The sequence below is a fragment of the Martes martes genome (genome assembly GCF_963455335.1).
Source record: "Martes martes genome assembly, chromosome: 15".
NCBI classification, from domain to species: domain Eukaryota; kingdom Metazoa; phylum Chordata; class Mammalia; order Carnivora; family Mustelidae; genus Martes; species Martes martes.
In genome coordinates, this window is record NC_137903.1 from 56,528,936 (window position 1) to 56,542,501 (window position 13,566).

Here is a 13,566-nt window from a genome sequence, read left to right on the forward strand (position 1 = left end):
CCTGGATTATTTCAAAGGACTTCAAAATTAGCTTCCAGCTTTTACACTGATCCCTTTATAATTTGTTCTCAACACAGGAGTAAAAATAATCAAGTTAGGAAAAGTCAGATCATGATACTCCTCTATTTAAAACCCTGCAATAGCTTTTTAATCTGTCAGAATAAAAGTCCAAATCATGTAAGAATCTCATTTTCCACTACTATTCCCCTCCCTCTCCTTAGCTTGCTCTAGCCATGGGGGCTCTAACCACGTTAGCCTCCTTGAGGAACAAAAAATATATCAGGCCTACTCCTGCTTAAGGGCTTCCGTGCTTGTTGTTTTATCTGCCTAGAATGTTCTTCAAAATGTTCACATGGCTCACTGTTTCACTGCCCTTACTCAAACGTCATCTAAACATTGAGGCCTCCCTGGGCACCTAATTTTCCAGTGTTCCTTTTTTCATAAGTATTTATAGTTACCTGACATAGTACATATTTTACTTGTGCCTCTCATACTCATCTGTAAGCTTCATTTACACCTTTGGGATTTTTGATTCTTTTGTTCATTGCTAAATCTCCAGCACCTCAGAGCAGTGCCTAGCACATCATAGGTGTTCAATAAATACTTTGAAAATAAATCCACCACCGTATTCCAGTGCCTCTTGTAGATGATAAACATAGTAGTGCTCAGAAAATATTTATTGAAAAGAATGTGAAGAAAGATGATGCTTTCCTTTAAAAATATACCAAAGAAGATCAAATTTAGCTTATCACTCTGCAGTGTAGAATAAAACCAATCAAACCATAAGCAACTTAGAAAAATAGATGGGATCCTTACCTAGGTCAGCTCTGGCTTGTTTTTTCTTCTGAGAGGCCCAACCCACTATGGAGAGTTTATCTCCTCCTGACTTCTCCTCTAAGCCTCTATTCAAGCGCCAGATTTTCAGTGTATTGTCATCAGAGCAGGTAGCAATCTAACGAGAATCAGGAAGGAAGTTAAGAAGTTTCAACCAATGATTTATAACAAAATAAAAAGTAGATCTTAAGGACCCATGACTAGAGAATTATTTTGTGTGATATACAGGATATAGAAAATGAGATCTAAAAAATCATATACTTCATCCCTTGCTTTCAGGAATCACTCCAAATTTCCAAAGGACTCTATTTTCTTTATAATTCTGATGGTATGTCTTTCGTTACCAGTCACATCTTACCTGACCTAAAGCCCTACTATAAAATCAGGTTCATTTCATTTTACTCTCAAAAACCTGGGCAAGTCATTATCTTCATCACTTTCTATATAATTATGAAATATAATTATGACACCCTTTTTTATTTTCTCTCTTAAATGATAAACCAGTATATGCCACCAACATTCAATTTCTACCACTTTCTTCTGAATTCTACATGTTCTGGCTTACTGCTAAAGTAATGGGATCATTTCCAAGATCAGGCTTAGTCCGTGACTATAGTAAGCTGGGACAAGTAGAATGAAACCATTCTTTGCGATTCTTTTTCAGATAGGTAAAGGAGCAATCTGGGAAAACAACAAGTTCACTAGGCTGAAAGAAGTTAAAAATAACCTTTGCCCCTTTAAAAATATCTGACCATTCCCGATCTTGGTCCCAAGCCTTTTATGGCAGAGAAAGTCCAGCTTGAAGAGCTTGTGGCAAATGGCCACTGGTACCAGAGCTGTTCCCCAGCATTTGTTTATATAATTTCTCTATTTCAGTCACTGAAGAGAGAGAAAAAAAAGAACACACGTTCTCTTAAGTCTTGGCCCCCAAGAGACTGGCAACTTTTTCCTTTCCTTACTGGGAGGCCAAAAGAAGACACACATATTTAACTGCTCAAGAAGAAATGCCTGGAATCCCCAGTTATTCTATGGTCTATTAACAAGAATTATTTCCAGAGCACCTACTATGAGTGTGACAATTTATTTTTTATGTTGTTTAATTCTCACAATGTAAAAAGCCTTGAACTCCAATAACCTCATCTACAAAATAAGAATAAACTTATTTGCCCAAGGTCACCACAATTAAGTGGCAGAGCTAGAACTGAAAATTTTTCTAATTTCAAAGGCTAGATTTTAAAACCATATTTAACCTTCTTAACTCTAGGCTAGGAACAAAGTTATTTAAAAAAAATTTTTTTAAAGAAGTGGTTATTAGATTAGTATAGGTAAACAGCCCTGTTACTACCTATGAGTCTTTTCTGTGCATATATAGATAAGGGCAATATATGATAGTTGAAAAAAGAGAACATAATTAAGTAATTGAAAAACTCTCTTAGTTCTACAAAGATACAAAACTCCATGTTAAAAGCAGACTATTTCACTGGGAGGTACATGGAATCTCAGAAGAAAAATGTCATTGGGATGTAATTATTGGTGATTAAAGCAATGAGTTAAAAAAAAATCTGTAGGGCTGACCACAGAAATGATTATACAGATATAGAAACAAAAAGAAATCCAGAGCAGTACTGGAAAGCTAGCAGGGATGCCATGAATACACCAGACCATAAGAAGTTTCCAGAAGATAAAAGCAGATGGGAACAAAACCTCAAAACATCATAAATGAAAGCGGAGATATCCACAGAAGTGATATTTCTTGTAAACCCCAAATAACCCAAAAACCAGAGGCAGTAGTGCCTGGGAGAATGAGTGGAACTTGGGCCAGTATTTATGAAATCCCTACATGTACACAGAGTTCATGTTTCTTGCCTTTTTACATTTCAGGTATTTTATTTGTCTTTAAGTATCATTGTCAAAAAATTTTTTAAGTGAGAAATGTCTAAAACATCTTGGAGTTACTCATATAGGGTAGCCATAGATAACCTACCATATTACAACTTCATAGTAAGCACTGTTTAGGCATGTGAAAACTAAATTTGACTAAGAAGAACAGTCAAGATGTTACAACCTTTAACATACCATGTTGATAGTATGTAGAAAGTTAATAAACTAGTTTTCCACCTTAGATTTTCAGATGAAATTTAATTACATTAAAAACTTAATTCTATGTTTAGGAAAGGAATTACTCTAGGGAATCAAGAAATCCATTCTTATCTCGGCATTTGCAATCACATGGTTGGAACTAGAGGATATTATGCTAAGAGAAACAAGTCAATCAGAAAGATAATTATCATACGATCTCACTTATACATGGAACTTAAGAAACAAAACAGGGTCATGGGGGAGAGAGGAAAAAATAAAACAAGATGATATCAGAGAGGGAGACAAATCATAAGGGACTCTTAATCATAGGAAACAAGAGGGTTGCCGGAGGGGAGGGGGATAAGGTAACTGGGTGATGGACATTAAGGAGGGTATGTGATGTAATGAGCACCAGGTATTATATAACACTGATGAGTCAGTCACTGATCTCTACCTCTGAAACCAATAGTATATTACATATTATTAATTAACTGAGTTTAAATTTAAAAAAAAAATCCATTTTTATTCCTTAGTGTAAGTTTCTCTATTGGTAGAGAAAAGTAGAATATGTATGGTTAATGCAGACATAGATCCTGGATGGCCTCTAGATCTTTCAATCCCTAAAAATAAAAGTCTGTGTAACTCTCAAACTAACCTTGGGAAAATCTACAGATCTGTGATCTATTTTTTAAACCAATGACAGAGATTTATTTACAAACCTTTGTGAAGTCGGATGGACACCAGCACACAGATGTGACCTCTTGAGAGTGACCCTGGAGCACAGTAGGAGGATGCCAGGGTGTGGAGACCTATCACACCATCAAAAAAGAAAAAAAATAAGTCAGCAGAGCAGTATTAGGTCTCTCAGATAGAGCCTTTGAATCTCTCCACATTTGTGTCTTACAGAGTTGTTACCAAAAATCTCTAGGTATACCTAGTTATAGCTCAGGAAAGAGTCCTAAATCTCTCTATATTTGTGTCTTACAGAGTTGTTACCAAAGATCTCTAGGTATACCTAGTTATAGCTCAGGAAAGAGTCCTAGTGGGCAATAAAAGTATTTCTGTCATTAATCTAAGGAAATAGAACGAAAATAGACAAAATCAGTTAATAATACCAACTTAAATACCAGGCAGGTCTCATTTCAATTCAAGACTACGTAGCTACATATATTCTGACTGAAATTCAAGAATGACATTTTTCCTCACCCCTTAGCTGGAAAACTTTCTATAAGGATAGCGTTCAGCTGCTAGGTAGTATGAATTTCAAGTGGAGTCCTGTTTTTACATAGCCTAGACATTTTTAGATCTTTTCTAATCAGCTACTTCCAGGAACACTACATTAAATAAATCCTGAAGGCATCTCGGACATACTACCAGTTCTCTGGCAACAAGGGGACAGTCTTTCACCCAAAGACCCATTGATTTTTACCAAAGTCCCTAAAGTTATACCCCTTCATTGTGAAGGAGTATAAACCATATACTTTTACATGGCACTTCGGTATCTTTTTTTTGGGAAAAAAAAATCCTCTAAAATTTCATTTTGGTAAATTTGTTTAAAGAAATCTTAAGTTTTCAATTAAGTACTGCCACATCTTAATGAATCAAGAAGGGTCATATTGTGCAGTAGTATACAGGTGACAAAGGATCAGATTTCCCCTCTCACTATATGCCATTAGTGATGCATTTGACAGTTGACTCATTCAAGAGTTGTCAATCCCTTTCAGAGGCCATGGGAATTAATCAGCACAATATGGCACATAAACTCACGTAACTATTATTAGCACGTGTTTGAAAAAGAGACATTATTCTCTTTTCATTTTCCTGAGGCTCTGAATCATTGCTCATCTGTATGAAGAAAGTGGAGGCGACTCTGGAAAGAATATTTGCAGAGAATGACTAAGAAAACTTAATAGATGCCTTCAATTGTAGTGAAGAGAGTCAACACACTGATTCATAAGGTCACCCAACTCAATTATATTACTACTCCTCTCTTGGGTTAAATGGCACATGTAATGATTCAAAAAGCAAAAGAAGAGAAAGAGCAGAGTCTAATTTGCCTTGCTGGGTTAATTAGAGTTTAACACAAAAAGCTTTTTTCCTGAGTATTATCTAAAAGGATCTCACTTTCTGCCTCCTACAATGGCACAGAGAACAATAACTCATTCTCTCACAAGGTAGCATATTTTAGAAAAGACTTTCAAGATAGTCTCTAAGTATTTCAGGAGCCACAGAAATTCTCCTTCCTCCTGCATTTGGGATGGCCCCAGCCTATTAAGTTTCTCTTCACCCAAGGCCCACGCAGGTCTGCTAGCGGCAAATTAAAAGGGTGAGAAAATCCTAATGTCCTCTTGACTGACCCTCCCTGGTAGCAACACATTCTTCTACTCCACTGGTTTACTCTGCTTGTGGCCTTTAGCCTGTCATTTCAAGATACTGCCTCTTCTTCAATTTTCTAGGCATTACAATACCCAAGGGAACGTAAACATGTATACAAAGGATTAAAATAAATTTCAAGAAAAACCATCACATCCGCCAACAGGGTATATCCACATTTTTGCATTTATCTATAGGACCTAAGAGAAAAAAATAAAAGACCCCTTGGAAAAACTTTTTACAAACTGATAATAAGGTAGGAATAATAATGACAATAAAAGTCAGCATTTGTTGAGCCAGGCACTTAGTATAGCCTTAAAGTAGGGGGAAGTTAAAAGTTAAACACAGAATTATTCTATGACCCAGCAATTTTTCTAAAGATCTACTCATTCATTTGGGAGAGAGATTGAGACAGTGCATGTGCATGTGAGTGGGGGGTCAGGAGGATAAGATAGGGAGAGAGAGAGAGAGAATCTCAAGCAGACTCCCTGCCCAGCAAGGAGCCCAATGTGGGGCTCAATTCCACAACCCTGAGATTACCACCTGAGCCAAAATCAAGAGTTGGATCCTCAACCGACTGAGCCACCCAGGTGTCCCAGGATGCAGCAATTCTGTTCTTAGGTATACACACAGAAATATATGTTCAAACATATATATATGTTCAAATATATGTTCAAACAGAAAACTGTACACAAATGTTCATTGTAGCTTTATTTATAAAGCCAAAATGTGGAATAATTCACATGTCCACCAACTAATAAATGGATAAATAAAATGTGGTCTATCCATATGATGGATATTCAACCATAAAAAGGAATGAAGTACTGATACGTGCAACAACACAACAAATCTGGAAAACATTATGTTCACTGAAATAAGCCAGACATAAAAGATCACATATTGTATAATTCCATTTATAGGATATGTCCAGAATAGGCAAATCCATAGACAGAACATAGGTTAGTGGTTGCCAGGGGCTGAGGGCAGGGAAGAATGAAGAGAGACTCTTCAAGGGTAGTGTTTCTTTTTGGAGTAATGAAAATGTCTGGGAATGAGACAGTGGTGATGGCTACTCAAAATCAACTGTACATTTAAAAATAACTATAATGATGAATTTTCTATTATGTGAATTCTATCTCAATTAAAAAAAAAGGGGTGGAGGGAAAGGCATATTGTGGGCTGAAATGAGTACTAATCTCCACCAAGTTTGTATGAATGGTAGTTACAGGAGCTTTCACAATTTTAGAGGACTATCCAAGCATGGCATAGTATACTTATTGACTATTTCAAAGAAGATGAATTTTCCCTAGTGAAACTCAACTTGTTTTTAAATCCTTCATTTTTATTCAAATAAGTTTTTATTTATTGTCACTTCATTATGATAAAACACTACCATAACTTCATTTTTTAAAAAGATTATTTATTTATTTGAAAGAGAGAGAGAGAGATGACAAGTAGGCAGAGAGGCAGGCAGAGAGAGAGGGGGAAGCAGGCTTCCTGCTGAGCAGAGAGCCCCATGCAGGGCTCAATCCCAGGACCCTGAGACCATGACCTGAGCCAAAGGCAGAGGCTTAACCCATTGAGTCACACCGGCACCTCTAATTTCTTTTTTTAAAAACCCCCCTCTACTTGTAAATAGTTAGAAGAAACTATTAAGTCCAAGTGACTTTTACACCTATGCATTCTGAAGATGGCCAAAACACAGAAAACTGTCCTCTCTTATATATTTTAGTTGTTATACAGACTTTAATTCAAGACATGAAGAATCCCCAAGTTAAAACTCCTACAACTATTTCTATACTAGAAATAATTGGCTCTAAGCTACACATCTAATAAAACATTCTGTATCCTTAAACATGCAGAAAAGATCAGCAACTTTCCTCAAAAAGTCCCCTTACTCTGCCCAGGCAGAAACCAAATCTCATCTTTATTTCTGCCATGAGATCATTTACACTTCCTAAAGTGTCAGGCTCAATGTTTCGCCAGTCAGCGGTAGAATGACTGTGCCAAATGAGTTTATTTATAACCACTTCAATACTATTCAGTGGCTATAACAGAAATCAACCAGGGAAGGGAATGGGGTAGATAAGGGTGGGACAAAGGATAAGAAATTAAAAAGAAAAATATATGTTAACTGTTTTTATTTTTAACTCCTGGTCCTTAATATCAGAGAGTCTAACTATATTATATCTCCCTTTTGCCGAGCAGTGGTAAAGATTAAAAAGCCATTCTCTTCTGTCTTGAGATCTGCAACTCTTTTCTTTCACTCTGTTTTCTTGCGCCCATGGGTTTTTTAGCATAGGAAAAATCCCAACACTTGAGAGATTCTGACCTTTTGGAAACATGGCAGAGCTATAAGATAACCTAACAGCGTGATACTCAGCTTGCGTGGAATGGTTTTTAAACTACACCCCCACCGTTCTTCTTCATCATGGAAAAGAGAAACTGAGCCACCTCACTAGGCAAATTCAATTTTAGGAGCAGTAAGCTTGCCAGGATCTCAAATATCAGAGCCTGCACACTGAGTTATGTGTGGACAGGCAGGAGAACATCATGTCTGAACCACATCATTCAGCACTGACATGTGACCCAGCCTAGGAATTTAAAAAGGGTCACCCATGTACGTGATAGCCACTGACTGGATGTCTGAAAATGGGTTACTAACAAGAGCCAAGTCTCTTTACTGCATGTCTTTAGAGAGAGAAACTATACCTCAACCCTCATTCCCTGAAACAAACAAACAAAAGCCCTCGTACTATAGAAGATAGCTAGAGAGGAACTTTCAGTTGATAAATAAAGCTGTGTCTGTATACACATGCAAACACATATATGTAGAATATATAATCATATGCATAATTATGTATATATAACTAAAAATTGATTTTAAATGATTTCCTTAAATGATCAGTGCAGGGCTATTTTTTGCATAATCTTTTTTTTTTAAGAAATATTTTTTAAAGAATTAAAAAACTTAAAATGATACAGACTTTGATAGGAATAAAATCTTCCTACTAAATTGAGAGCCACAGTAAAAAAAGGGATGAAGATAAGACAGTGAGAGAAGTTATGCTGAATGAAATAAGTCAAGCAGAGAAAGTCAATTATCATATGGTTTCACTTACTTGTGGAACATAAGGAATAGCATGGAGGACATTAAGAGAAGGAAGGGAAAAATGAAGGGGGGGAATCAGAGAGGGAGACGAACCATAAGAGACTGTGGACTCCGAGAAACTGAGGATTTTAGAAGGTGGGGGGGTGGGGAGATGGGTTGGGCCAGTGATGGGTATTAAGGAAGGTTATACATAAACAATGATTCTTGGAATACTACAACAAAAACTAATGGCATACTGTATGGTGACTAACAGAACATAATTTAAAAAAAAAGAAAAAGGAAAGACAGTGAGAGAAGGAAAAAGGAAGAACAAAAAGATAGTAAAATAAGAAGCATTTAGATCAAATTTGAAACTAAAAATTTAAAATATAAGATCAAAGCATTAATGTTAGTAACATATCATTAAAGTTTAAAACTCAAGTCACAAAATTTTATAGACAAGAAACTAGGTACAAACTTTTATGGGATCAGAGTCTCAGGTATACAATTTATAAGCAAGTTTTCATTTTAAAAATATAATACATGAAAGAAATGTGCTTATAGAAAGGAGGCCAAGTACAACACAGAAGTATCTTGAATAGAACGTCTCCACCATGTGACCATCTAGGATATAGTCACTAAAAACTCTTAAGTTAGTGTTGTATTTTTGCACCTCTAGGTACACAGAGAAGTCACTTTTAGTATGTCCTCCAGGACCAGGTGAAATTAAACAGAATTATGCTTCATACTTGACAGGTTCTATCCCATCCTAAGCCAACATTAAAGATAACGACTTTCTACAGGTTAGCAGGACTAATAACGATATAATTTCCTCTTGAAAAGGGATTTGATAACATCAAACCTATGAATCTATCAAGTTTTAGACATTATGACTCTAAAATTCAAAATGTGGGGGACCTGGGTAGCTTAGTTGGTTAGGCATCCAACTCTCGATTTCAGCTCAAGTCATGATCTTGTAGGGCATTGCACTCAGCATAGAGCCTGCTTGTCCCTCTCCCTCTGCTCCCCCCTCTGCTCACTTGCTTTCTCTCTCTAGTAAATAAATTTTAAAAATAACAATAAGGGGTGCCTGGGTGGCTCAGTGGGTTGGGCCGCTGCCTTTGGCTCGGGTCATGATCTCAGGGTCCTGGGATCAAGTCCCGCATCAGGCTCTCTGCTCGGCGGGAAGTCTGTTTCCCTCTCTCTCTCTTGTCTGCTTCTCTGCCTACTTGTGATCTCTGTCTGTCAAATAAATAAAATCTTTGAAAATAAATAAATAAATAAATAACAATAACAATAAAAAATAAAATCCATAATGTGTGAACTCTGATCGTTTAATTCATTAGTGTCAAGGACATTTATGGTATCACAGGGCAATCTAGAAGATAATTAATTTCTAGCCCTTGGAAAACTACGCCATAATGCTCTTATGTCTCTGAACTCCCAGACATTTCTATAATTAATTAGTCCCACAAGAGCCATTTCTCAGTAGTTAGCAAGTGCTACTCGTGTGATATTTCAGTTTTCTCCACTGAACCTCATATGGACAAATTTAAATTTCTTAGCTTATAGTAGTCACTTTAGGAATCACTGTTATTTAAGTAAAAAAAGAAAATAAATAAACTTGTGAACAGAAATGGAATCTGTCAGGTAAATTAAATAATGCCATTAAATACATAATAAAACTGATAAAAGTAGTCACATCTATGCTAGTAACCTTAAGACTGGCCACCTATAAAAGAGTAAAGAATACAATTACCATACAAATATTTTTTAGTGTTTTGTGCAAGGTGCTATGGTTGATTTGGGCGTAGGATCCTGGGAATTAAAATACTGTATTTTGAATGAAGAGCTTGAAAACTCAGGGCAGAAAGATAATCCAAATCCAACATATTTTTCCAGGAAACAGGACAAGGTAGTTAAGGTTCTCTCTAAGCTTCTCAATTCTCAATTTTCTGATAATCTGTGAAACTGCTGGAGTACATGGACGATCTATTTCTGAGAATCTCTGGCCACGAAAGTATGATATATGTATCAGTCAGAGCGAGGTTTGGCTGTGTTAAGAAGCAAGAAGCAACTTTTACTGAACATCTAATGCAGAAAAAGTTAATAATATGCATTTATGTTAAACTTACTCATCTGAGAAGAAATATTTGTAAGAATACTTAAGTCTCACATTTGTGAGGGAAGTTTGGTAATTTACCTTCCAGATGTAGGCAGCTTCATCACTTGAGCCACTGACTAAAAACTGGTCATCTGGACTAAGACTTGATTTAACATAAAAGGTAGAGTTCTGATGTCCATTGAAGATAGCCACTGTCAGAGGGAAAAAAAAACCACACATTACTTGGTTCTTGTTATTTCTAGTGTTCACTTAAATGCAGACACTGTACATGTCCTAACAAGTTTTATTAGTGTATTAACTACTGAATATTGAAACAGATAGTCAAGCTTTATTCACTAAATTAAAGGGAACCGGACATTGGCAAAAGTAAAGAAGTCTCAGAAAGAGGTTTTTATATTAGATCCAATCTCGTGATCTAAGCCCAGATATTTGGTATGGAGCTGGCTATGGAAAAGAAAGTGACGGAAAACATTTTTTTTTTTAAAGATTTTATTTATTTATTTCATAGAGAGAGATCACAAGTAGACAGAGAGGCAGGCAGAGAGAGAGAGAGAGAGAGAGAGGAGAAGGCCCCCTGAGCAGAGAGCCCGATGTGGGGCTCGATCCCAGGACCCTGAGATCATGACCTGAGCCCAAGGCAGAGGCTTAACCCACTGAGCCACCCAGGCGCCCCAACAGAAAACATTCTTAAGGAAAAGAATGCAACCAGGATCCACTCTTTTAGTAAATGCTTTTATTAGACCCTCTTCTCCCACAGTAGCATAGGGCTTTCCCTGTTGAGTAATTCATTGGTCCTCTTCCTCTTAGACTTCAAATACTGAGGGTAAATTTCATATTTTATTCTTTCCTCACTAGATCTCTCAATGCTTTGAAAAGAGATTTCCAAACATCTATTGCATGAATAGGTAAGAATCAGTGGAAAGAGTTAAGATTTATGGATGGCTCATTTGGGATGTAGGAATCAGTTAATCTATTTATTTATTTATTTATTGTGGGAATTTTTTAATTCAAAACTTTAAGAAGGCTGAAAAGAAGGAGCTAGTGGGGTAAACTATATATTTGTATGTAAGATACTCCAACTAGGTTAGGGTTAGCCTTTAGGTTTATTTAGACTTCTTAATATCTGTAATAAAAGGGCAAGCAATCCAGTCTAGCACAATGTGCTTGATGAGTTCTTCTATCCCAAGAAGACCAAAACCTGAGGCTTCTGGTACCAGAATACTAATAGGAAATACAAGAAAAATCTCAGTTTTTGAAGAATTTAGCGATACATTTAAGCAGGGAAAAAAGTTCACTCTAATCTTCAACAGAAAGGAAGTAAGAATTATCAAGGGACTTAATAGCTTTCCTTCAGTGCTCACAGAAATCTTTTCCTTTTGCCAGAACAAAACTGGACAAAGACTGTATTTTTAGCTTTTCAAGAAGAAGCGTATGTATCAAATACTCTCCACACCAATGCTTCCACTGTAGACGTTAAGCAGAATATGAACCAATTCAGATGCACATTTTATCTACTATGATAGATAAATCCCCACAAAATAAACAGGCTCCTTTGCTCTGAATACAACTCTAAAAACTATAATTGTTTATATTTCTTAACTCTAACTATGAATGGAAAACTACAGACTGAATTTCCCACTAGACCTGTAAGTATTTATTGCCCTCTGCTGGTCTAATCAAGTACACTGTAAATGCTTTAAAGCACTCAAAAAAATCCTAAAACCTGTATTGGCTTTGATTAGCTCAACTTTATCTTTCTTTGATAATTTGGACTCTAAAAATGCTTCAGTGAATTGCTTCAGAGTCATCCTTATGAACATCACTGAGTATAATAAAACACTGTAACTTAAAAGTATAGGAGATAAAGTATTAAGGCCAGGACCCTTTCTGAAATTTGAAAAAGATAAGTAATTACCCAATGTCATACACATGGCTGTCTGTCACTCAGTCTCTAAAGAAGGTATCTACCTACCTACCTACCTATCTATAGGAGCCAACACAATAATTTTGGGAGCACAGGAAAAAGGTTACTAAATTTGTAGTAATGTAGCCTTGGGCATATTTGTTTGACTAATCTCAAGACTCCCTTTAAGGCCAGACTACAAAAAAAAATGACACAGAAAGAATTCTTGTACATTTATTTGATAATATAATTAGGATTATGCTTTTATCTTTTGGAGAGAGATTCTGAAAAGTGTATTTTATATGACTATCTAAATTAGAAGCTGTTTAAGTTCTGATTCCATTCAGAAAATAGCAAAACAAGTTATAAACTGCTACCCTTTTCCAAATACCCTTGCTGTTATTTAGACAAACCAGACCTTATCTAGGACATTGGAAATACCAACTGTGAAGCTGTCACAGAACTCAAATTCCTAATACTGGTTTAGGGCAGTCTTTGGAAAGTTCTGTAAGAGCCTAGTTAAGTTCTATACTCTTTCAAGGTTTCTTATTTATCAGCACATCTTACTTTAGTGGGAAGTAGGTAGCATTAGGGATTATGGAACCTGTTTCTCACAGAGCTATACCTTAGCAAGAACAAGGTTACTAATATGTAGCTTGCCTAAGTAATTGAAAATGTTCTTAAAATTATGTAACCCCCCCCAAATCTTAGAGCATGCCTGAGAAACCTGCATTTCTTTTTTTTTAAAGTGCCATGTATCAACTTCAAACGCCAGATTCCAATTTTAATTTTCTTGAAGGAAAAAAAAAAAGTGAGGTTGGGGAAAACTAGAGATAAAATAGACACTGCCCAACATTAAGAAGGCTGAAGTAAACAAAAACCTATTTAGGGTCTTAAAAAATTCAGCCCCCTAATTTTAACAAACAACCCCCGAACACGACAAAAGCTGAGAACAGCCTTCTATGTCCTACAAAACTTGAGACAATTCTAAATATAGTCAAAGGGACATAATTTCAGGAAAGACTCACTGTTAAAATACTATTAAGTCACCATATACAGCAGGATTCTGTTTACTTGTGAAATATCACAAGGAAAATACACCCAAGAAAACATCACCAGAACTAATCAGACACCAAAGCCCTCCTATGTCTTAAAAAATTT

General features: G+C 36.2%; 1 protein-coding gene across 2 annotated transcripts in view; it reads right to left on the reverse strand.

The window, feature by feature from the left end:
* DTL (denticleless E3 ubiquitin protein ligase homolog) overlaps positions 1–13,566 on the reverse strand; it is a 43,313-nt gene that overhangs the window by 13,783 nt on the left and 15,964 nt on the right. For both annotated transcript variants that reach the window (XM_080824987.1, XM_080824988.1), the window contains exons 11-13: positions 10,581–10,693; positions 3,633–3,722; positions 817–952 (exon numbers count right to left, since the gene is read on the reverse strand). In XM_080824987.1, coding sequence (XP_080681113.1) covers positions 817–952; positions 3,633–3,722; positions 10,581–10,693 — 339 coding nt within the window. The remainder of the gene's footprint in view (positions 1–816; positions 953–3,632; positions 3,723–10,580; positions 10,694–13,566) is intronic.